Genomic DNA, 24133 nt, shown 5'->3' with positions numbered 1-24133 from the left:
CACTTTGTCTTCAAATAGGTCTCTTGTTGCATAGAGTACTGTTTTCCATCCTTTGATTTTCATTCTATGAGTTTCTTTTTGAATTAAATGTGCTTCTTGTATGCAGCATATTATTGGAACCTGTCCTCACATTGGCCTAATCTGCTTTGTATACTTTCAGTGGAGTTTTTATTCTCCTGCATGTCTGATTGAATCTGCTTTATGGGTTCCATTTCTTTCCTATGCTGAGCTTCCATAATTTTCCTAAGCTCATCTATTTTTTTTTTTTTTTTGTCTATGTCTGCTCTAACGATGCTAAGCATGGTATGTATCTTTGGAAATCTCTGTATTTATCTGAGAGATTATTTCTGATGCCATTTTTTCCCAAAGCCTCATTCAATTGCTTTGCTATTGCCACTTCAAAGAGGCCTGGTAGGGGGCTTTCAGGTTGTCCCACCTGATTGCTCCCTGGATTTGCCTTTGGTGAAGTGAATGAATGTCTAGGGTTGCATTTTGCTTAAATGTCTTCTCATTTTCTTTTCTTTCTCTTTTTAGTTTAATTCCTGGAGTGATGCTTGTAAGTTGCCTACGGTGGGCTGCTTTATTGCTAATGTTTAGGACCCGTATGTGATGACTACTTCTCAGAGGTATCTTTCAGGTGTAGCTGGTTTTTGGATTTTGTGTCTGTTGGAAGATTTTACTTCTTCAGTTTGTTGAAGTTGAGAAGTTATTGCTTGTTTGGCCCAGTCCCTAGTTCTTTGGCACTGGGCCACAGTATTTTCTGTGACCCTTAGTCAGTCTCAGTCATGGAATACCAGGACCACACAGCTGTTTAGAACAATTATTTCAGTTTTGGCTATAGTGGTAGCAATAGCATCAAACACAGCCTAGAAAACAACAAACTGAGATTTTTTTTTTTTTACCGGTACCAGGGATGGAATTCACGACCACAGGCTTGCAAGGCAGGCGCTTATGCCGCTGAGCTAAATCCCCAGCCCCCTGAGATTTTTTTTTATACTGGGGATCAAACTTATGACCTTGTGCTTGCCAGGCAGGCACTTGTGTTTCTGAGCTAAACCCCTAGCCTTGAGTTAACCCTTAATTTGCAACTTTTAATCATATGAACTAGATTCATGATTACATAAAATGTAAAATAAACCAGAGAATTATATGCAATATAAAGTCCCTAATGTGTCAATTTTGCTCTCAGGGGTTAAAATTTAAAATGAATTAAGGAGAAAATAGAGAAGTGGAAGAAGAGATTAGAATTAAGGCTGGAGGACAAAGAGGGATCATGCCAACTTGGGGAAAGTGGTGCAGACGAATGAAGGAAAAGAGATAAAGAGATACAAGGAAGAACAGAACAGAACCACACCAACAAAGAGGTTAGGAACCACATTCACACTCATATAAAAACAATGAAGAAGAAAGAGAAAAAAAGAAAAAGAAAAACAAACAGCGCACTTCCAGGACTCTCTGGTTTCATTAGTAAAGAACCTGTGGAGACACTCTTGAATTGTGCTGATCAGTCCCAGCACGCTAGCAGTAGATTTTGGGCCGAGCAGTGGGTGATTTCAGCAGGCCTGCCTGAGACCAGACTCTTCGGGTTTGCCTCAGTCTAAGCAATTCTCACAGGTCTGAGCCCAGTTAGAGGTTGCCGCGTGAAACCAGCAGCAGTTCCGAGTGCTGACCTCAGCCAGCCTGCCTCCGAAATGGCTCCAGGCTAATCACTAAGTCCTCTGCACTCACCACCAGCCAGTGCAGTCCTCCACATCCACTGCTCCCCTCCACTGCTACATCTCTCTGCAGAGGCCTCCAGGGTCACCAGCCTTCAACATGACCATGACCCTCTGTCCTCAGGTTTGGACAGCTCCTCTCACACCGCCAGTCCTGTCTCAGGGAGAAGGTGCCACCAGCTACCACCTTCTTTGCTGAGGTTTTTCTTTTCACTCTCTCTGTGGCCTTCAGTTCACACCTCAGATTTTTCCTGGATCTAGGGGGCCCACTTCCCTCCTTGTCTTCCTCACAATACTATATTCCAGCAGCTGGATGGCAACTCTCAGAGAGGCTGTTTTCTCTGCTGCTTACCAGCCATCTTCCCAAAAGTCCAGTGCTACTGTTTTGTTTGTTTTTGAAATAAGGTTTCCCTGTGCACTTCATGCTGGGCTTGAACTTGCTTCAATCCTACTGGCTTAGCCTCCCAGAGTGCTGGGGTTACAGGAGTACCCTCATTACACCTGCCAATTTGAACTCCGTATTTGCATATCCAAAATATACAGCAGCCTTCTAGAAGCTTCCTGGTCTCACAATTGCATCCAGATGAGATAGTTCTCAGCCATCCTGTGACTGCCTTTCTGTGACACTTTCTAGCAGTCCCTAGGTCAGATGGGGCTCAAGGAGGAGAAGGGAACACTGTGATGGGTCCCACTGCCTGCCATCACTGTCCTCTGTGCCCTAGGCAGGGAAGGAGGAGGAGCTGAGGGATGAGTGGGGACCACAGCCACCTGGGAGGCTGGGCCAGTCCAGAGCCATGTGGATGCCCTCATGGCCCAAGGGGAGAGTACATAGGCATTGTGGCAAGGGGAGAGCAATTTGTGTCACTTCCATGGGCTCCAGGTCCCCTTCTGCTGAGGAGGGCCACCCCACAGTTTTCGTCTTCTTGGGAAGTGGCTGGCCTCATGCAGGAGAAGCAGGAACAGGTGCTGGAGGGGCAGTCAAGATGTAGGCCTTCATCTTGATGTCTGCAGAGGGGGTGCAGCCCACAGGGGCACTGGTGAGAGCCACAGGACTGGCCCTCTTTGCTGGCGTGGTTCTTCAGATAGAGCCACATGCTTACCCGTGGGTCTCTGTCTTCTTGCAAAAAATAGGATGCTGTGGACCTCACTTGGGGTGGCACCCCATGAGCAGAGCCTTGCTCAACATGTCAGAATATGCTCAGTACCCTGCCTGGGATGTGGCATTATTCTCGTCCTCTGAAAGCACCACCCCTGCTGTCCCAAAGGTCTTCAAGAGGGAGACGTTGCTGGGATGGGCTCCACCATGCACAGCTGTAATCCCAGCACCAGGAGCATCAAAGCAAGTTCAAGGCCAGGCTAGGCTACATAGTGAGTTCAAGACCAGCCTGAAGTACGAAGTGAGACCTTGTCTCAAAAAACAAAACAATCCCTAAAACAAGAAACAAACAAAAAAACTAGGTGTTTCTCTCCTAGCCCTCGATGTTTAGCTTGTATTTAAATAAATATCCGTAAAATTGTAAATTAACATGCTCATGTTTTGACCCTTCTTACTCAGGGTTGGAGATGTTTACAGTTTAGGAGGCATTGCCATTATACAAATGCTCCAATTTCCAGCGTGGGGGGGGGGGTAACTGGACGGATTCTGAGGTTGAGCGAATGGTTTCCGCCAAGCTCGTTCGGTTCTGGGTCAGATAAAACTCCGTTTCCCAAGGGCCCTGGCGGCTCCCATCTTTCTCCCGCCCCTTCCGGTTTAACACAGTCCCCGCCCCCTCCACACGACTGGCCAATAGAGGCCTCATTTCTCACGTCCATCACACACAGAATGAGGGCGGGAACGTTTTAGGAGCCACCTGGGAGGATCTTGTGGCTGGGGTTTGGGTTTTGGAGTCGGAGAAGCAGATTCGCTCAGCTGGCGAGTATAGAACTGATTCCATCGGGAATCAGGATTTGCTGGAGACATTCATCACTGGTCAGGAAAAGGCTTCTTAGAGACGACAGTAGTTACCAGCCGCGGATCTTGGTCATACCCATCTTCGGCGTTTTCCCTCAGATAAGGAATCTGCTGCCGAACTTGCGAACGTGCCCAGTGACTCGGCAGCAGAAGATGGCGACCGTGTGGGATGAAGCAGAGGTGGGTGCGGGAGGGCTAGGTGTGTCTGTGTTGGGGCTGGCGGGATCGGGGCCCCTTGGAAGTAGGCAGGGGTCCTGATTTCTTCATGGTGGATTAGTGGTGGGGAAATTGAGGCCGTGGGTGGGTTTGGGGAACGCAGTATGCCTGTCCGAGATGAAAGTAAATACAGAAATAGTTCCCCACGCCCCCGGTACTGGGGATCGAACTCACGACCTCGCGCTTGCCAGGCAGGGGCTTGCGCCACTGATCTAAATCTCCGGCCCCGAAACAGCAAGTTTTTTCTTTAAACAGCAAGATGGAATCGGCGAGGAGGTGCTCAAAATGTCCACAGAGGAGATCATCCAGCGCACACGGCTCCTGGACAGCGAGATCAAGGTGGGCACCGGCCCGCGACCCCAGGCTCCTCTCGGCTTCCTTCCCTGGGACCCGCGAATCACTTTTGGGCTTGGAAGAGAGAAAGCAAACTAAGCCTTGCAGGGGACAGGAAAAGTGACGTGGTCGGAGACCAGGTCTGAGATAAGGAGTGGTCAGACTGTCTTTGCCAATCAGGTGTTTATTCCTCTTAAGAGCTCTCCTCCCAGCAAGTCTCCACTTTACAGATAGACAAACTGAGGCTCAGAGTATTTTTTCTTTTCCTGGGTAAGACACCCAGCCTTTACCAGAGCCTGTATCCAGCTGAGAGGCCTGTTTCCCCAGTGCCTCACCTGCTTCACTAGGTTGTTTCCAGACTGCTGGGCATAGTAGTGCAGCCTGTAATCCCAGCACCGGAGAGGCTGAGGCAGAAGGGTGGCAAGTTGGAGGCCAACCTGGGCTACATAGTTCAAGGTCAGTCTGGTCTACTTAGGAGATCCTACCTCAAAAAACAAAACAAGTGGTTTTCACATTTGCCTCTTGCCTTGACTTCTTTGTGTGGACGCAGGCTGGCTGGGTCTTTTGAAAGCCTAGATCTGGGTGGACAGATGTAGGAGGGGCCCCCGGGTAGCCTGAACCTCCACCTATGACAGAGCCCTGCGTTACCTAAACCAGGCTAAACACTAGCTTCCACCATCCTCATCCCAGATAATGAAGAGTGAAGTGTTACGAGTCACCCATGAACTTCAAGCCATGAAAGACAAGATCAAAGAGAACAGTGAGAAAATCAAAGTGAATAAGACCCTGCCATACCTTGTCTCCAACGTCATCGAGGTGTGTGTGTATGTGGAGGGGAAGAGGGGATCAATGGGCTTGGAGACAGCCTGGGTGGTGCAGCTAGGGACAGGCGGGTGGAAATCCTGGAACCAAACTGCTTGTTAACGTTTCTGCTTCCTACATAGAGCCCTACAGAGACCCCAGACGTCTCCCATGGTCCTTCCTGGAGTTTATGCAGAGGGGCAGCATCTAAACAGATCTAAACAGATCTTTAGTTTTTGCTCCTTTGAGACATAATCTTACTGTGAAGTCCAGGGTGGCTTTGGAACTTGCCTTGTAGCCTAAACTAGCCTTCTGGATCCTCTTGCCTCAGCTTCCTGAGTGCTGGGATCACAGGTGTGAACCTGCATGCTCAACCTAAACAGACCTTATTAACACTGATTTATCGACCACACCTTGGCTAAGCTCAGGGGTATCTGAGGGAAGTAGGCCCAGCCAGCCTGGGGAAGTTTGGGGGCTGAGCTCATTCCCTTCTCAGCTGCTGGATGTTGACCCCAATGACCAAGAGGAAGATGGTGCCAACATTGACCTGGACTCCCAGAGGAAGGGCAAGTGTGCAGTGATCAAAACCTCCACGCGCCAGGTGAGATAGCTATTGGGGTGAGCATGGAGGGGTGAGGTGCAAAGGCCCTGAGGACAGTGACTGAGTGTGCCTGTCATATCCTGCAGACATACTTCCTGCCTGTGATTGGATTGGTGGATGCCGAAAAGCTCAAGCCGGGAGACTTGGTGGTGAGTGTGCCTGAGCTCTGGAAGGCTTTTCTCTTGAGCCAAGGCCCTGCCTCTGCCCCAGCCTTGTCTCACCTCTGAATCTTGGCATTGCAGCCCCAAGAGTCTGTTTCCTTGTTCTTGGTAGTTTCTGATTTTTGAGACTGGGTCTCTTTAGGTGGCCCAGGCTGGCTTTGAACTTGAGATCCTCCTTCTTTAGCTTCCAGAGTTGGGATTCCAGGCCTTCACCACCACTGCTGGCAGCCCCCTTGCTTTTGATTCTTGGGTCGCTGGTCCTGTGTTTTGTTTTTGCACTATGGACACCTGTAGCAACTTACGAGGTAGGGCCTGAGCTGTGACAAAGCTGAAGGCCCCCGTGCTGTGTCTAGGGTGTGAACAAAGATTCCTACCTGATCCTGGAGACCCTGCCTACAGAGTACGACTCACGAGTTAAGGCCATGGAGGTGGATGAGAGGCCTACAGAGCAGTACAGTGACATTGGTGGCCTCGACAAGCAGATTCAGGAGGTGAGTTTCCCAGTTCTCCATCCACTTGCAGTGCCTCTGAGCCTCCCAGCAGCCCAGGGCCGAAGTGGGGTGACATTTGGCAGGGTAAGGGCTCAGATCCCACATGATAGATGACTTGGTCAAGGCTGTATAATGTTGGGGCTGGTACCAACATTATCTGACACTCAGGCTCCTGTGGTTGGCCTGGTGTCTTCTACCCTAGCCTTCTGGTCCTAAAGAGATAGTGGCCAACTTTGAGGTGTGTGGAGGGCCAGCTGCCTGTGTCCCCAAACTGAAGCAAGCCAGGTGCACACAGGAGCCCCAAGGCATCAGGTCGTAGGAGCCCTTAGGGCTTCACTTTCCTCACCCAGGTCTTCTCCCTGGCAGCTGGTGGAGGCCATCGTCTTGCCGATGAACCACAAGGAGAAGTTTGAGAACTTGGGAATCCAGCCTCCAAAAGGGGTGCTGATGTATGGGCCCCCGGGAACAGGGAAGACACTGCTGGCCCGGGCCTGTGCTGCGCAGACCAAGGTGGAAGTCCTGTGGGAAGAAGCGGGTGAGCCAGGAGCCCTAGGATCTCCTCCTCTGGCGTGACGCTGCTGCGTGTACCCACAGGCCACCTTCCTGAAGCTGGCTGGGCCCCAGCTGGTGCAGATGTTCATCGGGGATGGGGCCAAGCTGGTCCGGGATGCCTTCGCCCTGGCCAAGGAAAAAGCGCCGTCCATCATCTTCATTGATGAGCTGGATGCCATCGGCACCAAGCGGTAGGGGGTGCTGGGGACACCTGTGGCTGGGAACAGAAACTTTAGCTCTGCCGCATTCCAGCTTCTTTGCACCTGTCCCTGTCTTCCCTGGCAAGGGCTCCTCTGTTTGCTTCTGGTTCTTAACTCCTAAATCTCCTGCACTCAAGCACCTGTCCTCACAGTTGCTGGCATGTTGCTGTCAGTACAGAAACCAGCCACCTCCCTTGTGGGAATCATGGACCCTTACACCCAGCCTGTCTGGGCCCTCTTGATGGGCCACCGTCTCTGTGTTCCTCCGAGTAAACAGAGGGCCATGGCTGCCCTGGCCCTCTGTCCTTACCTAATCTTCTCTGCCCCAATCTGCACCCCCGGAGTCCCCTGTCCCCCTCCTAGTCTTGGGCCACTTCTCATGCCTGCCTGGACCCTGTGTGGCTGGGCTACAGCTGGGGTTGGAGCAGTGCGTTCAGCAGAGACCTGGGCCAGGCCAGGGCTACTTTCATTCTGTTTAGCCTCTGGTGCCAGCTCCCATGAGCCTCCAGGCTCTCGTTGCCGCTCCATTGGGTTTGTACACCTTTTGTGTGGCAGTCACCGTGCCTGAGCCCAGGTTGAACACCTTCTGGATGCCCTGTTTGGCTCCTGTTGGGGGCCGTGGCCTCAGTGTGTCGGCCTCCTGTGTCTCACAGTTTCGACAGTGAGAAGGCCGGTGACCGGGAAGTGCAAAGGACCATGCTGGAGCTCCTGAACCAGCTGGACGGCTTCCAGCCCAACACCCAAGTCAAGGCAAGTGTCCTGGGCATGCACAGGGCTATCTGGTCATCAGTGAACAAGTGCAGCAGCTGGAATTGGAGCTCGCATTTCCACCAGCCTCTCGTGGCCATGCTGGCTGTAAATCACTGCTTCTCTCCTTAGGTGATTGCAGCCACCAACAGGGTGGACATCCTGGATCCTGCCTTGCTCCGCTCAGGCCGCCTGGACCGAAAGATCGAGTTCCCGATGCCCAACGAGGAGGCCCGGGCCAGGATCATGCAGATCCACTCACGGAAAATGAATGTCAGGTGAGTGGAGACTCAGCAGGTGAGCAGCACCTTCGCACCGCTGATACCCTGCGGCCAGGCCCACCGTGAAATCCTGCAGGGACCCAGGCTGGTGCTGGGTGCTCAGCTTTTGGCATCCACAGCCAGCAGGAGTGCAGCCAGGGTCCAGCCAAGTTTAGGGTCCTGGGTTTGATGGTGGGTGGGGTGGGTGCAGCCTTCAGCAGATGGCACGACCTCAAGGGGTCCTGGGAAGGATCACCTGGGACAGTGGCAGCACAGTACCGGGCCGAGGAGGACAGCAGGGTCCTCTGTGTCATCCTTTGCCCTTTTCCCCTGCCTGGGGGGGCACTGTGCTGCATGTGGGAGGGCCTATGGTGGGCCTCCTGTCCCCTCCCCAGTGACAGCCCATGGTGCCTCCTCTTCCCAGCCCGGATGTGAACTATGAGGAGCTGGCTCGCTGCACTGATGACTTCAACGGGGCCCAGTGCAAGGCCGTGTGTGTGGAGGCGGTGAGTGGCAGGGCCAGGGCTGGATGCTCTGGCCGGCTTGTCTCTTCCTTGGACAGGATCAGGGTCAGGGTTACTGGGGTGCAGGGCAGACCTCTAGACCTGTCTGTCTGGCTGCAGGGCATGATCGCACTGCGCAGGGGCGCCACAGAGCTGACCCACGAGGACTACATGGAGGGCATCCTGGAGGTGCAGGCCAAGAAGAAAGCCAACCTGCAGTACTACGCCTAGGCCCCCTGGCCGCTGGCTGCCTCACAATAAACACGCCTGTCTGCCACCTGTCTCTCCTTCCTGGGCTCTGGGCAAAAGTGGGGACATGCATGGCAGGCCCCTTCCATCCCCAGCCAGCATGGGCCCCAAACCAGTTGTCAGGGTGGGGCCCTCTGGGCCACATGGGCACTGCAGCTGCTGCCTGGGGGCTTGAGGCCTCGATCGCCCCAAGTCCTGCCTCAGCTGACTTCTATTCATTGGTCCTGCAGTTTGAGGGAAGAGCTGGAGAGAAGGTAGTGACCCCACCCCACTTTGTGCATCCAGGGCTTCGGCTAAGTCATGGACCACTGAGCAACGTCCCCAACCCTTTGTATTTTGAGGCAGGGTTTGCTGAGTTGCCAGGTTGGCTTTGGTTTTGTAATCCTCCTGCCTCAGCCTCTTGAGTAGTTGGGCTTAGAGATGTGTTGCCATTGTGTCTGGTATTGTGGCTGTTTTATGCATCTGTGAGCTCAGGCCCTAGTACTTGGTGACTTGTAAAGCCAGGATGTGGGTATTTGTCCTTGAAATGTCCCCTTGTTTCCTGGTTTAAGGGATCTCCTGTTTGCCCATCTGCCCCAGTTAGGGCCCCATCAGCTATTTCAGCTTCTTGGCTGAAAAAGAGCCTTGAGCAAGATCCACTCTAATGCCTTCTAGGTGATCATGCTGTTCTCTCCCCAGCCACCCTCAGTGGCAGTGGGTCACCCGCAGCACTGTGCCTGCGAGCAGGGGCTGTAAGGCTCTCCCTGGGCTGCAGTTTGACTGTGAAGTTTTATGTTAGCAAAATAAACTGCCCCCCAGGCTCTGGCCACAGTACAGATGTAGCTCAGCAGTTGGGCCCAGATGACATGGCTGTCCCCATCTGCTCTGGAGCCCCTGAATGGCCTTCAGAATGTCAGCTCTAGTCAGCAAGGGGCACAGTCCTCCCCACTTCCGTTTCGCCACCTTTCCCACCCCCAGTGGCTGGGGCCACAGCAGCTGCTAAACTCCGGGAGGTTGGCTTGGCAGCCCTGCTTTCTGCTCCCCCTGAAGTCCTGGCTCACACTGATCTAGCCTAGCCAGGGCATCCTAGGGACCCTACAGACCCTTCCTGGGCTCCTCTGCAGTGTCCCACCCTCTGGCTGGCAGCCTGCAGCATCTGCTCTTTCGGGCAGGTGGGGCTGCTTGGTTCCCCGAGCCAAGGCTGATGTTCTCGAGAGAGCCGTGCTTGGTGGGCTATGACCAGGTGGTGCAGGTTCCTCATCCCTTCAGATGTTCTGCTGCTGGAACCCAAGAGTCCGGCCTTCCCAGCTGTGCAGGATCTGCTCTGGTATCCACACCTGCACCATCCTAGCCAGGTGGCTTGGGATCAGGACCACATTGCTTCTCCAACATGCAGATGGTGCTGCAGGGAAGCAGCGTCCCCTTGTGCCGGGTGTTCTTAGTGCACTGACCCTGTTGATACCTGACCTACCTATGATGGGTTGGGACACCTTGGCTTGTTTGGTTGACAAGCAAAGGGAACCCTTGAGAAATGTGTGTGGCACTTCTGTAATCCCAGCACTTGGGGGAGGCTGAGAGAGGAAGATTGCTGTGAATTTGAGGCCAGTTTGGGCTACAAAGTGAAGTCATGGCCATCCTGAATTGACCTGCACAGGAAAACTGTCTCAAAAAGACCAACGAAGCAAAACAAAATGTTCTGGGGAGCTTCTAGCACCAGGCTTCTTACCCATGGTTGGCCAAGACGCAGACAGAGACCTGGCCATGGGCTCTGGTCTGTGCATATTTATTCTGTGTCATCTATAGACATATTTACAGTGCAGGCGCCACAGCTGAATGCTGTAAGGCCTCGAGGGAAGAGCAGGGGATTATGGCTTCATCCTCCAGAGCACAGGAGCACATTCCTGAGCGCTGACGACAGGGACGGGGGCCACATCCCGCCCAGCCTGTCTATAGGCCCTGTGCCCACGGGAGTGCGTCCCTGAGCTGGCAGCGAGGGGCCTAGCCTGGGCACTGTTGCCCTGCAGGCTGTGTGGCAGCTCCAGGTGGCAGTGCTGCTAAGGGCACTGGCTAAGGGACAGAAGCGTGGACACTTGCCTGCCCTTTCTTTGGCTAGAGAGGTGGTAAAAGTGGGCCAAGAAGATAGACCTGGGGAAAGGTGCCTGGCCTTGGCCTCTGCCTTGGGCAGATCGGGCCCAAGGTGTGAGCAGAGGGATCCACTCCACACAGGGGTGCTCATCTTTGGGGGTCCCTGCACCCCTGGGTGGTTCAAACCACCCACTCTCCAGGGTCCTGGGTTCTGTGGGGACCAGCACTGTGGCTCTGCACTACTCCTGCAGCAGGTGCAAGATACCTGGATGGTGGGAAGGCATGCTGCAGTGGGCAGGGTCACAGTGTTGGTCTTGGGCACACATGCATACACACAGGCACGCACACACATGGTCACAGGCGATTCCGAATCTTATTGCTGTGCGCATGGGCAGCCACGGTCAAGTCACTCGATGCAAACTGAGAGCAGCACCATCACCAGGATGCCGGCACAGAGCAGAAGCACCTGCTGCAGGGACAGCCTGGGAGGAAGGGGTGGCTCAGGGCACAGCTGGGGACCTTGGGCCAGATGGCCACCCAGTCCCCACAGCTCACTCACCATGGGTTGTCCTCCTCCAAGAGGTCTGGCAGCACATTCACCAGGGCAATGTAGAGGAAGCCACCGGAAGTGAAGGGCAGGACCCAGGCCACTGTCTCCTCTGCGAGGAGGAGACCCTGACTGGCTGCAAGCCCAGAGCACGAGGGTCCAGTCCCTGCCCTCTGACAGGCACCACCCGCGCCCATACCTACGCCCTTGGGGGACTGCGTACAGATGGCGAAGCCGGCACCTAGCAGGCCCCCCAGCGCCGTGGACAGCTGCAGCTTGGCGGCACTCCAGCGGTCGAAGCCAGCCCGGAGCAGGATGGCAAAGTCACCCACCTGGGGGGAGGCCTTGTGTTCACCCCAGGGCCGCCTGGTGTGGGGAGGACCAGGTCCTTACCTGAAGCCAGCTGTGCACTCACCTCATGGGGGATCTCATGCAGGACAATGGCCACAGTGGTTAGGAGCCCCATCTGCAGGGAGGGGAGTCCACAGCTGTGTCAGGGCCACACCTCTCTTGTCCATCCCTGACAAGCATTTGTGCTGCCCTGAGTTGCTTCCTGCTGGCCTCTGTTAGCTACTGGACGACAGCAGGGGCCAAAAAGGACAACAAGCCCTCTCATTGAGTGGGCTGGGGCTGGGGCTGGGGCTGGGGCTGGGGCAGCGGCAGCAGAGGGTTCTGAGGCAGTGCATTTACAGGGAGAAGTGCGAAAGGACCCAGAAAGCAGAGGGCACCACAGCTCAGAGGGCAGGGGCAGGGGCAGGGCAGATGTGTCTAGGAGCAGCATCACCGAGCCTGCTAGCTTCAGAGAAGCTTCCTAGCCAGGAGAGAAGACGGCAAAGGACACAGCAGTGTGGCTTGTGACAAAAGGTGCAGGTGATACATGTGTAATCCCAGCACTCTGGGAGGCTGAGGCAGGAGGATTGAAGGTCCAAGTCCCAACTTCATAGGCAATTTAGTAATTTAGCAAGACCCTATCTCAAAAAATACTAAGAGCTGAGGGTGCAGCTCAGCGCAAAGGCCCCAAGTTCAATCCCCAGGACCACAGGATGGGCAGTGCAGGGAGATGAGTAGGCTGGGAGAGCAACTGGAGGGATGGGGAAGGGCTTGGAGGTGAAGCCCGCTGCAGAACTGGAGGCCCGCCTGCGCAGCGCAGCCCGGACTTGCCTTCTTGCTCACGAGGAAGCTGGCAGCCACAGCCAGCCCGTGGGTAAAGTTGTCTACGGTGTTGGCCAGCAGGTTGAGATAGCCACTGACCTGGGTTGGGGGGAGACATAGGACTGAGCTGCGCCGGTGGCTTGGTGGCTGCAAGAGGGTGCCCCGGGCAGGCCACTCACTTTGAGGTTCCGGACTGCAGAGCTCAGGCCAGGCTGTGCCACTGCCTGGGTGGGACAGGGGCCACCATTGAGCATGGTGGCAGTGGGGTCTTTGCTGGAGGCCTGGAGCTGGGAGAAGTGGAGAGAAGCAACATTAGAGGCCCCCACTCAGCTGGGGTGCACCAGGGAGGCTGAGCCATACAAGAAAGATGGCTTCCCTGACTCGGCTGGACCTCTGCTGACCACTGCGCAGGCCTGGGGCCCACACTGCAGTCACTGTTGTGTCATCTGCCAGAACAGCTCCCGCCTCAGCCCAGGGCCTCTCAAAGGAGTTGGCCCCGCCCTTGACCACTCCTGGGCAAGAGGCCGGGAGACCCCTTTCTTTTTGAGCTAAACTCAGAACCTGGGTGTCAGGCAGAACCCAGACTGGCATTTTGAGGCACTGGGGTTTGGGGTTTACCTGCTTGGGCCCCTCCTTGTCCTTGCTGTTCAGGAATGTCTTTTCTAGAGCCAGGAAGGTTAGGAAGCCGGCAATGACCCAGAGTCCCAGCTGCTGCTGTTGCTGCAGGCTCTGACCCTCACCTCCTGCAAGGGAGCACCATGTGCCATGCCGAACCTGTGCCCATCACGAGGACCAGGGTCTGGGCACTGGGTACAAGACGGTGACCCTCTCACAGGCAAGTTCCTTGCCAGATTCTTCTTCCCTGATCCCTCTTCCCGTACCAGGGCCAAGATCCCACTCCTGCTCTCCTGGGGAGCTGGGGCCTCACTCACCAGGGCTGGCACTGCAGGTATAACCCCAGGCCTCGGGCAGCAGGTGCAAGAACACATTGCCCAGCAGGCCCCCCAAGGCAAAGCTGAGCAGCTTCTTCAGGCGCTGGGCCCCAGCTGCAAGGCAGGAATGTGGGTTGGGGCGCTAAGGGCCGGGACCCCAGCATCAGCTCTGTTCCACCCAGCTCACTGGGCTTTCTGTTGGCTCCTGTAGCTTGCCCATCTCCCAAAGTTGGTATCTGGCTGTGGCTCTCCTGGGCCCCACTGTGCTAGCCAGCAAGGCTGGGTATGCAGCAGGAACCCCTCACAGCCTGTGGGACCTGGCTGAGGCCCCTACTCCAGCCTGACTAGGAGATGGGGCTTCTAGGCCCCACAGTCCCCAATTCCTAAATCCACCAGCTGGTTTGCTGCAGATAACTTCTGAGACTCAGTTTCCTGGTCTGTTTGATCTTGTGGGAGTTATATGACAATACAGAAAGCTTATTAAGTGGAAATTTCTTTTCAGTCAGAAAAGTGGCAGGGACACGGAGACGTTCGCAGGCTCACAGCACAAAGATCTGAGAGTGCTCTAGGTGTGCCAAGTTCAACCCCGTGATCTTACAGAACAACTGAGGCTGAGACCATTGGGTGGAGGGTGAGGTGGGATCCCAAGGGAAGCTGCCACCTCCATGCTGTGTGACTTGCTGAGCGAGGACCCTCTCTGCCTGTGCTTCCCTTGTAATGTGGAGCCAGAAGTCTCCACCCTGACCCTGCAGCCACAGAGGAGCCCTGGGACCATTTGCCTGAGCACACTAGTTCCCAACAGAGCCCTGGGCATGGTCCTGATCCACACCCCACTCACCCGAGGGGACCAGCACCTGCAGCTTAGCCTCACCCAAACCATCTTCTGCACCCTTCCCTACAACACTCTCTCTGCACACAGGTGATGCAAAAGCAAGGAAAAGCCCCCACTGGAGCCAGGCTCAGTCTCCTGGGTCCCCTCCTTGGGGCATCCCTCCCACAAGGGATGGCTGCAAACTCGGCACTGTGGGCCCAGACCAAGCCAGGGGGGAACAGCATCCCAGACTCAGCACAGGGCTGCAGGCAGTGCTGTGTGTACACCTGCTCCTTTCATCGTCACGAGAATACCCATGAGACAGATGCTATTATATTACACCTATTTTGGCAGGTGCTGGGATGGAACCAAAATGCCTACTTTGGAGGTGACAGGATCAAACCCAGGATCTTGCACATGCCAGGCACTCACTTTACCGCCACTGAGCCACATCCCAACTCCTATGATCCCCATTTTTAAGGCTGGGAGGCTAAAACAGTGCAAAGGTTCGTATCTTGCCCTGTGCTACTTAGATGGTGACTGGTAGAGCCAGGACTGGTGGCCAGGTAGCCTGGCAGTCCCTGTTCATAAGAAGTCCAGTGATGGAGCTGGTGTGCCATCACACACCTGTGATCCTGACCCTCGGCAACTGCTGAAAGCCTGAGGCTAACCTGGGCTACACAGTGAGACCCTATCTCAACAACAATAGCAATAAAATACAAAGTTGGGTATGTAGCTCAGTGCAAAAGGCCTGGGTCCAATCCCGGTTATCAAGAAGAAAACAAAGAGTGTGGGGTTTACTGACTAGGACAGATGCACCCCTGTGCCCACAGGACCAAGGTGACCCGTCCCCATCTCAGATGCACTGATCTGGAACATGAGACCAGGGTCTCCCACCCTGTTGGTGTCCCTCAGGACCACTGCAGTCACCCACCTTCTGAGCGCAGCATGGTCCCCATCTCCAAGGGAATGACAAGCAGTGGGAAGACCCCCGTGAGCCCCACAATGAGCGAGCCAAGGAGGGAACAGATCCAGGTGTCCAGCTTGTCGCTGCTCAGCAAGGACCCCCAGGACTCGCTGTCTTTGTTGTCCAGGCGACAGGCTGCTGCAGCACCCCAGTTCTGGAGGGCTGGCTGGGAGTCTGCAGCCCTTCCCAGCAGCTGCAGGGCAAGGGTGGTGAGGAAGAAGAGCCTTTGGCCCGCCATGCCACAGCCAGGGCAGGGACATCCAGGCATGCCACGTGCTGAAAAATACAGAGGCTACTTAGGCAGGCAGCCAGCCTTGCCCACACACCTGCTCAGGACACGTGGCAACCCCCCCCCAATCCCAACTGGCCTGGGTACCCACCCGCCTGGTGGGCACACAGATCAGGGCTCAGCTCCTCGGCTTGCCCTCTCCCAAGCACTCGTCCTCTCCAAAGCACGACGCATTTTTTCCTTCTGAGCCTGCTCCAGACTGTGTAGGCTGGCGCGTCTGCTTGAGGCTAAACTTTCCCTAATGACTGGGTGAGGCACTGGCTTCTTGTAGCCACCGGCAGGTCTGGCCCAGAAGGCTGCTCGGGCTGCCAGGAGCAGTTTGGTGCCAGGCTGTGCCCTGATGAGGACGCCCAGAGACCGAAGGCAGCAGGTTCTAAGTGGATGGGCCAGCACTGAGGGCACAGGAGGGGAAACTGAGCAGTGCAGCTAGACAGGACCATCAAAGCCTCTTCCTGGGAAATGAGCCTAGTGTCCCTGGGGGCACCAGGAGGTGCAGCTGGGACTGCAGAATTCTTTGGTTTGGAGATGCCTCACAGATGTGTGGCATGGCTTCTGAGACAGGTTAACTTGATGCTCTGTGCTCTGAGCTGTTTGCAGTTCCCAGGGTCTGGGCCTCAGAGTCCTTGTCCTAAGGTATTAATCTGGGTACTGCTTAACGCAGAGACCAGCAGATGAGAGAGCGGAATAAGGCAGATTGATAGCACGCAGAAGGCACCGGGTCCCCCCATCCTGGCAGGAATGTGCTCTGCCAGCGACCCTGGCAGGAATGCGCCCAGCCAGCGGATCCCCGGACGGGACGTGAGTCAGCCAAGGAGAAGTTTAGTCTGGAAACTGTGAGATTTAAGCGTGAGATTTAAGCGATGTTTGGCCCTGCCTGAGCTGGCTGTGACCTTGAGCTGCCTCAGTTTCCCCTCTGCTCATGGATGGGGCAGGGAGAAGACTCAGCTGCCTCTGGGCAGATGGGAAAGATGCCTAGATCTAGAATCTCCAGTGCTTAGCTCAGAAGACCCCCGCGGGACCGGCTGGCCGCCACGGGGTCAAGACTGCGCGGGTCAGGCCGGGCCGAGTCCCAAGCGGGCCATCAGAGAGGTGAAGGGGCCGCAAGTTTGGGAGAGAGACAGTCTGCAAAGGGAAGGGGCTTATCAGAAGTCAGAGGAAAAAGAGTCAGCAAGAGGGAGAAGAGTCGAGGGAGCCAGACGCGGGTGGAGACGCTGAGGAGGACAGCAGACTGCGGGGTCAGAGGCGCCCGGAGCAGCGAGTCGGACCCCGGACTCTGGGAGGTGCGCGGCTCAGGCGGGGACATGCCGGGCCAGGGTCCCGAGGCCGGACGTCACTCACCGTGCAGCGGTGGCAGCGGCAGCGGCGCTCCGGGAGAGCCCGGCCATCCAGCTGTGGAGCCGCGCCCCGCCCCGCCCCGCCCCGCCTGTCTCTGCCCCGCCCGCCTGGCCGCCCCCCACCCCGGCCCGGAGCCACCCCGGGAGCGCAGCCACGTCACTCTGGGACCGTCCGGAACCCGACTCGCGGCCTTGCAGGAGCGTCCGGAGCAGAACGAATGTGCACTTCCGCCTCAGGACTACGGGGGACCCGCGCGGACAGCGCACTTCCGCTGGGGCTGACTCGCGGAGCGAGGGGAGGGGAGGGAAGGGAGAGCTGAGCGGAAGTGGGAGCCCCGCAGGTTCAGCGCGCAGCCCTGCGAGCGAGGGGGCGGCTCGCCGGGGACGCCGAGCGGCTGCGCGGCTGCGCGGCTCTGCTTGTGGGTCTGACCGCAGTTTTCCGCCGGCGCCAGTTCCTTTCGCGGTCGCACGGGGGCGCGCTGGGCTGCCGCGAACCGGGAGGGCCGGACGCGGGGCGCTCCAGCAGGGCTTGAGGCCGGGCTGCTCCAGGAGCAGGGAAAGGGGAAGTGCCCGCCGCAGGGAGGGGCCTGGCCCGGGAGCCACAGAAGAGGGAATTTTATTCTTACTCATCGAATTATTTTTATGCTTTGGTTTTTCACTGGGAACCTCAGGCCACTGTCTCCAGGACTTGTAACCCTTTGGGGTCCAACACCGAGTAGCTCGGCCCTTAGCCTCTGAACCCCAGATCTCTTCTGGTAGTCCAGTGGGGGCGCTCCGCGGCTGGTACCATGGCAACCGAGGCTTCCAGCACACCTACTATGCGCCACCTACTCAGCTTGCAGTATCTCACCAGACCTTGTGTTCTCCTTAGCCTTGGTGCACGCGGTGGTGCGGCTGGCAGAGTCGGACCTCACATCCAGGACCTGTGTCATTGCCTGGTTCTCGGGCCAGGCCTTGGATAGCTCAGGAAGGGGACATAACTGCTCGGAGGGGCAAGGTTGCTACCCGATGAGGCTGTTGCCCACCAGGGAAGGGCACCCGGCTGCTCACCTGCAGCTGGTACCCATCCTACCTCAGGCCCAGTTGCCTTCACCTCCGGTCGCACAGCTCTGCAGTGTCCTCGACTTCGAATGGAAGCCGAGGTTAGGCCCTTGGAGCAAGGGGAGACTCAGTGGTGCTGCGCAGCTGGACCTCTAGGATGCAGCCCCACAAGCACATCAGGCCCTCATATGCAAAGCACTTCACAATAAGCAAATGATTTCACAATAATACTGTCAGTATTCCTGCCTGGGGACAAGGGATGGGCCCAGCCCACTGGCTGCCGGATCACTCACTGCCCTTTCCTCCTACTTGGCCTGAAGTTTCTACTTCTGACTCGGATTAAAGAACTAACATTGGTGGGCCTGGTGGTGTATGCCTGTGATCCCAGCACTTCAACTCAGGAGGCTGAGACAGGAGAATTGCTGAGTTCAAAGGCAGCCTGGGTTACAAAGGGAAACACTGTCAAAAAAAAAAAAAAAAAAAAAAGCACTGCGGGGTTGGAATGGAACAACGAACCAGGTAGAGCTGACCAGGCCTACCTGGGGCTTTTAAAACGCTGACTTGGCTATGAAAACAGAGAGAAATAGTACTGTAGTGATCACTAGAGGATAGAATAGTAAAGGAAGAGGCAGGTAGAGGGAGTCACCAAGGTAGAGCCAGGAGGAAGTTAGTGTTCAGTAGCACAGTAAGTGACTGTAGTTTACAGCAATTCCTTATATATTTCATTATGTTACCCAGGTTGGTCTCAACTCCTGGGCTCAAGCAATCCTCTTGTCTCAGCCTCTTGAGTAGCTGGGACTACAGGCACAAGCCACTGCCCTCAGCTTTTTCTGTATTTTAAGGAACTAGAAGTGTTTGTAAGCACCCAACGCAAATGATAAATATTGAAGGAAATGAAGGTGTTAGTTACCCTGGTAATCAAACATAGTTGTAAATTTATATGTATACACACACACACACACACACACACAATCTTTCTATAGCTATAAAATCTGTCTATCTCTGCTTCTGTCTGTCTGTGCTTCTGTCTCTCTGATCTGGCTTGGTGGTTAAGACAAAAAGATTCTGGTGCCCAACTTCCTGGGGCAGGTTGCTTAACCCCCTATGCCTCAGTTTCCTCTTCCATAAAACACTGTGGGGCTTCACCGAGGACCAGATGGACACACACAAAGTGGTCAGCTATGCCCAATGGGAGAGTTTCGCACATAAGGGTTAGATGTTGACATCTCCACGTGCCCGGGTACACGGGTGTACAAACACGTTAAAGAAATGAAGAAAGGGCTGAGATGTAGCTCAGTGGCATAAGTGTCTGCCTGGCAAGCATGAGGTCATGAGTTTGATCCCTGGTACAAAAAAAAAAAAAAAAATAGACACATGGAAAACACAGCATGGGACCACGCCCTCTCTTTGCTGGCCCTGGATGAGCAGGGTTTATTTTATTTCTTTCCCTTTGGCTTCATTATTTTCGGTGGCACTAGAGATTGAACCAGTGCCTTTACACTGACCTACATCCCCAGCCCTTTTTCATTGCTTAATTTGAGACAAGGTCTTGCCAAGTCACTAAATTGTCCAGGCCAGGCTTGAATTTTGGGATCCTTCTCCCTCAGTCTCCCAGAATAATGTGATTACAAGTCTACACCACCATGCCCAGTTGAAATCCAGCCTGCCTACTAGGCTTCCTCCTCCCTGGAGCCTTCTTGGTTCACCCAAAGTGAGGGCACCATGTCTTTGGGGCCCTTAACCCTGTCTGTGATACTACATACATCTCTTCCCATGTGGAATTCTGGGAAGAACAAGCATTGGCTTATATTCTCAGTTAAAGTCTACAGATGAATTTAATGTCTATCTTTCCCTTTCTCCTAATGGGTGAGATCCCTGAGTTTTTATGCACTGTCATCTTGGCCAATGCAGGACTCTTTTTATTTATTTATTTTGGGTTTTTGAGACAGGCTCTCACTATGTAGTCCAGGCTGGCCTTGAACTTACTTTGTAGCCCAGACTGGCCTCAAACTCATGGTGATCCTCCTGCCTCAGCCTCCTGTTGGGATGACAGGCGTGTGCCACCACACTCGACTTCTTTTATTTAATTTTTGTGCTTATTTCCATATTTCTTCACTCCTCCCCCGTCGCGTCTCCTTGACTCCTGCTTGAGGGAACCTGAGAATTAAGATAATGGGGCGCAGTGTGTGTGTGTGTGTGTGTGTGTGTGTGTGTGTTGCTGGGAGTGGAACCCAGGGCTAGGCACATGCTTTACGATTGAACCAATCCTTCTGATGTTATTTTGAAACAGAGTCTTCCTGAGTTGGGCAGGCCGTGAAAACCTTCAATCCTCCTGCTTCAGCTTCCCCTAGGTATCTGGGATCACAAGCATGAGCCATCATGACCAGCTTTTTAAAAAATAGTTTCCTCACATCTCTATGTATGGCTACACAACATTCTGCTTCTGTTGGCCTTTTTTTTAGCCCTCTCTAAAATGCCCAGGCTGGCCCAGAACTTTTGATCCTCCTGCCTCATCTTCCTGAGTTGCTGGAATTAAAGACGTGTGCCCCAAAGCCTGGCCCTGCATAATGATTAGTAGATTTACTTCTTAGATAGTTTACATGTTTGTAGATATTTTGAATAAGATATTTCCCGTAATATTTCAAACAACTTTTGTTTTGTTTTGTTTTTTGAGACAAGTCCTCACTATGCAGTTCAGGCTGGTCCTAAACTCACTATGGAGCCCAGGTTGGCCCTGAACTCATAGCAATCCTCCTGCCACAGCTTCCTGAGTGCTAGGATTACAGGCATCGGCTACCACAGTCAGCCTTGAACAAGTTATTGATAGCGTATGAGAAGACAAATTATTATTTTATTTAAGGAACTATTTTATTTCCTTTAAACCAACTACATATTCTTAGTTCTCATAATTCCCTAACACCTAGTTTCGTCCTTAGGTGGATAAGATCATTCCCCAATAGCAAAAGCACCAGCGGGAGGGTGCTGTTATTTATAAAGATAGGATCGGTGCTTGGCTGTGAACTTCATCAAAGGGCATTCGTCTTGGGAACTGTTAGATTTTTACACGCCACCCTATGGGACTGAGTCATTGTGACACTGTGACACAGAGGGTCACCTGCTTCCTTTGCCGCGTGGTGCGCACTCTGGAGTGAATCTATTCCGTCCATTCACCCATTCCTCGCCCCGGGCCAATCAGCGGGCAGAGGCCGGCTCCGGGCGGGAGTGAGGATCGCGGTGCCCGGCGGCGCCCTGCGGGGGTCGCAGCTCCGGCCTTGCAGCTTTGGGCAATCGGCGCCGGTTCTCCCTGGCGGCGGCTGCATTTGCGCTCTGACTGGTTGCAGCCTGGCCATGCTGCGGCCCTGCAGCCCTGGCTTCCTAAACTCGCCCTTCAGAGGTGCAAAATAGCACCTCGGGGTGCCTTTCATTTGCATCCCCGAGGCCGAGCGCCCTTGGGCGTGCGTTGGACAGCGCCTTCCTTTCCTCCCTCCGCGCTGCCGCTTTCTCACGGGCAGTGGGCGGCAGGGAGCCCCGCAGGCATTGATTTCTGGGGTGCACCTCCCCAGCGGAGGCTGCTTTCCACTTGCCCTCGGTGTCGCCCCTCTCTCTCCCCTGTCTCTGGGCGGCGCGCGGGGTCTCGAGGCCCCCGGGCGTCTGCACGGACCTCGGCTGCTGGCTTCCGCCGCACCTGGCGGCGCCGCCCCCACGCCGCACTGGTCCCGGGCCGGGGGCGGCGGAAGCTGCCGGGCCCGATAAGACAGAGGCCGGGGCTGCGGCGAGACTGGGACCCTGGCGGGGACCCAAGGGACGGTGGGGGAGGGGCCACCCTGCCTCTGGACTGCGACACAGGACGGGGGGCGTCACGCCTCTGTTACCTTCGCTGCAAAGTCGTGGGGGAGCCCCGGCACCCCCAGGGCTGCTGGGGACATAAGTCCTCCGGTGCCGCGTCCCCTCAGCGCACCCTCCGGGCTCTTCCCCTGGGGTCCCGCGTCCTTAGGGCTCCGCCCGCTGGAGACTCCCCACCACGGGCTTCTACACAGCTCCCAGGGATAGGAGAGGCCCCACCACCACCTTGCTCCCAGTGCTGTGGTCCCCAGCGGAGAGCAAGGGGCAGCCAGCGTCTGGGGACTGCTGCACCCCAGCCCTATCCAGATCCTCACACACTGTGCTCAGGGGTCCTGACTCTGGGGACAGGTAGGGGACACTTGCCAGGAGGAAAAGGAGGTGCAGGGTCAGTGCCCTGAACTTGGCATCAGATAGGACAGGGGCTTGGCCTGGTGAGCAGCATCCCTCTCCTGGGATCATCAACTGTGACACCAGAGTGACAGTGACACCTGGCAGAAATTGCATCCATTAGGCTGAGCTGCTGGAGATCAGTTTTCCTTCAGTGGTGTCTCCGGAGCCCACGGGGCTCCTTGTACCCATGTTAGGGTCCAGGACGTGGCTCCTCTGTAGTTGCAGAGCTGTGATTTAAAGGCAGCTCTGGCAACAGGGACACTGCCCCTCACCTGTCCCCCACTGTCCTGCTGAGTGGAGGCCCGAGGGGCTTCACCCAGGAGACTGTGCTCCATTCTGGCTTTCACTGTGTGTTCACACACTTGAGCCTGGAGGTTTCCCTCCAGTGGAGAAGGGGCAGTGGCCAGGGTGGTGGCTGGGGCTGGGCTGCCCAAGGCTCCAAGGCTCTTTTGAAGGTCCTGCTCTGCCAGGCTGTGGGCTGGACAACCGGAGAACCGAGCTGTCTCTTCTTGGTCACTCCCACCTTTGGGCTGATTTTGCACTCACTGTGTTGTCCAGGCTGCCCACAAATTTGAGGCACTCCTTCTGCCTCAGCCTCCCAAACACTGGGACAAGTGTGTGCCACCATGCCCAGCTCTCAGTTTTCCAAGAAATGGGGAGAATTACACGGCTGTGAGAGCTGAAGGTTCTGTCTGTGTCTGTGAAGTACCTGGTGGTCCCACCAGTTGCTAAATCAGTTGTGTCCAGCAAGGTGCTCAAACAGAAATGAGGAGTTGGGGCCGGGGATGTAGCTCAGCAGCACAGCGCCTGCCTGGTAAGCAAGAGGTCATGAGTTTGACACCTGGTACCAAAAAAAAGGGGGGAGGGATCTTGCCAAGGTGGAAGTGGGCTCCAAGACCCTTACAGGGAGGCGGTGAAGGCCCACTCCATCACTGTCCCAGACAGGAAGAGTCGGAGGTAGGCCAGGGGCCCAGGATGCTTCCAGAAAGGTGGAGAGCTCAGGTTCCCACCTGACTCGGGCTGGGGCCTCCCAGGTGGCGGGAGGGGACTGCGGTGGTGTGATGCTGGCCACATGCACACTTCGCCTGAGGCCCAATCCACAACCTTGTTGGTGCCTCACTGCAGACATCTAGGGTAGGGGTAGGGGGAAACAGGCTCAGTGGGCCAAGTCAGTTATTCAGGGTCACTGCCACATTCTCTTCTTGCTTGATATGGAGGAAGCGACAACTCCTGTCCCTCTAATGAGGAAACTGAGGCTCGGGGGTCTTGGTGGCAGCCACCTTCCTCACAGAACTGCAGGGTGGCAGCTGTCCAGGAATGGCACCAAGAGACCCAGAGCAGGGCAGAGGGGAGGTGGCTCTCGGTGACAGCACAGAGCAAGTGAGGGAGTGAGCTCACCATCTGAGGAGGGCACAAGTAGAGGCATCTGGAACCTCTACCTTCGTACCCTACAGCTGAGGGGTAGGCTCAGAGAGTTCCCCAAAACTAGTCAACAGTTTTAAAATTTTATTTTTTTGTTTTGTTGAGACAGTGTTGCTATGTGGTTCAGCCTGGGCTGGAATTTGAGGTGATCCTCCTACCTCAGCCTCTCGAGTGCTGGGATGAAGGATGTGGGTTGCCATGCCCGGCTTTGAATTTTATTTTATTTTAAAACAAGTTTGCATCCTTCTTGTTCATGTGTGGGGGCCTCCCTTTTGAAGAGAGTTCTCCCCGCAGCCTTTTTCCTGGTGGCTGAGAGGAGACACGCATGGCTACATCTGTGCCTGTGCCTCACCGTGGACCCCAGGCTCCAGGGTTTGGGGGAGGAGCAGGGTGGAGGGGAAGGACCTGCCCATTGTTATAGTCCAGGGCCAGCCCCAGCTCTGTGCCCCAAAGGAGTCCTCATCCTCTCAGGGCCTCTGTCCACCAACAGCCTACTACATAGCAACCCCCAGGTTGCCCCCCAAACCCCCAAAGGCCCTGGCATAGAGAGGGGGCCAGGAA

General features: G+C 55.3%; 2 protein-coding genes across 6 annotated transcripts; one reads left to right on the top strand and one right to left on the bottom strand.

The window, feature by feature from the left end:
- Window positions 1–3591: 3591 nt before the first annotated feature.
- Psmc3 (proteasome 26S subunit, ATPase 3) lies at window positions 3592–8808 on the top strand. Its single transcript, XM_003465149.5, has 12 exons — window positions 3592–3846; window positions 4138–4221; window positions 4906–5031; window positions 5513–5617; window positions 5704–5766; window positions 6132–6269; window positions 6636–6779; window positions 6864–7012; window positions 7675–7771; window positions 7901–8046; window positions 8453–8534; window positions 8652–8808. Exons 1-12 carry the CDS (start codon window positions 3820–3822, stop codon window positions 8760–8762), a joined length of 1272 nt encoding a protein of 423 aa, XP_003465197.2. The 5' UTR covers window positions 3592–3819; the 3' UTR covers window positions 8763–8808.
- Window positions 8809–10526: 1718 nt separating this feature from the next.
- On the bottom strand, window positions 10527–18077 carry Slc39a13 (solute carrier family 39 member 13). Of its 5 annotated transcripts, none has more exons than XM_013147482.2 (10): window positions 16881–17022; window positions 15221–15529; window positions 13476–13589; window positions 13162–13286; window positions 12723–12830; window positions 12553–12642; window positions 11807–11857; window positions 11615–11723; window positions 11404–11527; window positions 10527–11326 (listed from the first exon to the last, which is right to left on the bottom strand). In XM_013147482.2, the coding sequence occupies exons 2-10, from the start codon at window positions 15519–15521 to the stop codon at window positions 11251–11253; spliced, it is 1098 nt and encodes a 365-aa protein (XP_013002936.1). In that variant the 5' UTR covers window positions 15522–15529; window positions 16881–17022; the 3' UTR covers window positions 10527–11250. The 5 variants fall into 5 exon arrangements, 4 of the variants coding, with proteins under 4 accessions (XP_013002936.1, XP_013002935.1, XP_063084000.1 ...); XM_013147481.2 differs by having other exon boundaries at window positions 11404–11503; window positions 11591–11723; window positions 16881–17021; XR_010040227.1 differs by having other exon boundaries at window positions 11199–11326; window positions 11404–11503.
- Between the last annotated feature and the right edge of the window lie 6056 nt (window positions 18078–24133).

Source organism: Cavia porcellus, unplaced genomic scaffold (genome assembly GCF_034190915.1).
Source record: "Cavia porcellus strain 051 isolate PalLab524CR breed Dunkin Hartley unplaced genomic scaffold, mCavPor4.1 scaffold_17, whole genome shotgun sequence".
Classification (NCBI taxonomy): Eukaryota; Metazoa; Chordata; class Mammalia; order Rodentia; family Caviidae; genus Cavia; species Cavia porcellus.
This window is presented reverse-complemented; position numbering and strand designations above follow the sequence as displayed.

Bases quoted from the DNA above. Each gene is read 5' to 3' on its own strand.
- Slc39a13 (XM_063227930.1), bottom strand. From the start codon at position 15,521: ATGCCTGGATGTCCCTGCCCTGGCTGTGGCATGGCGGGCCAAAGGCTC. The intron at 13,590-15,220 runs GTGGGTGACTGC...CCTGCCTTGCAG, and splicing joins GACCATGCTGCGCTCAGAAG to CTGGGGCCCAGCGCCTGAAG. The intron at 11,327-11,403 runs GTGAGTGAGCTG...CCTTCCTCCCAG, and splicing joins TTGGAGGAGGACAACCCATG to GCTGTCCCTGCAGCAGGTGC.
- Psmc3 (XM_003465149.5), top strand. From the start codon at position 3,820: ATGGCGACCGTGTGGGATGAAGCAGAG. The intron at 5,767-6,131 runs GTGAGTGTGCCT...TGCTGTGTCTAG, and splicing joins TCAAGCCGGGAGACTTGGTG to GGTGTGAACAAAGATTCCTA. The intron at 8,535-8,651 runs GTGAGTGGCAGG...GTCTGGCTGCAG, and splicing joins AGGCCGTGTGTGTGGAGGCG to GGCATGATCGCACTGCGCAG.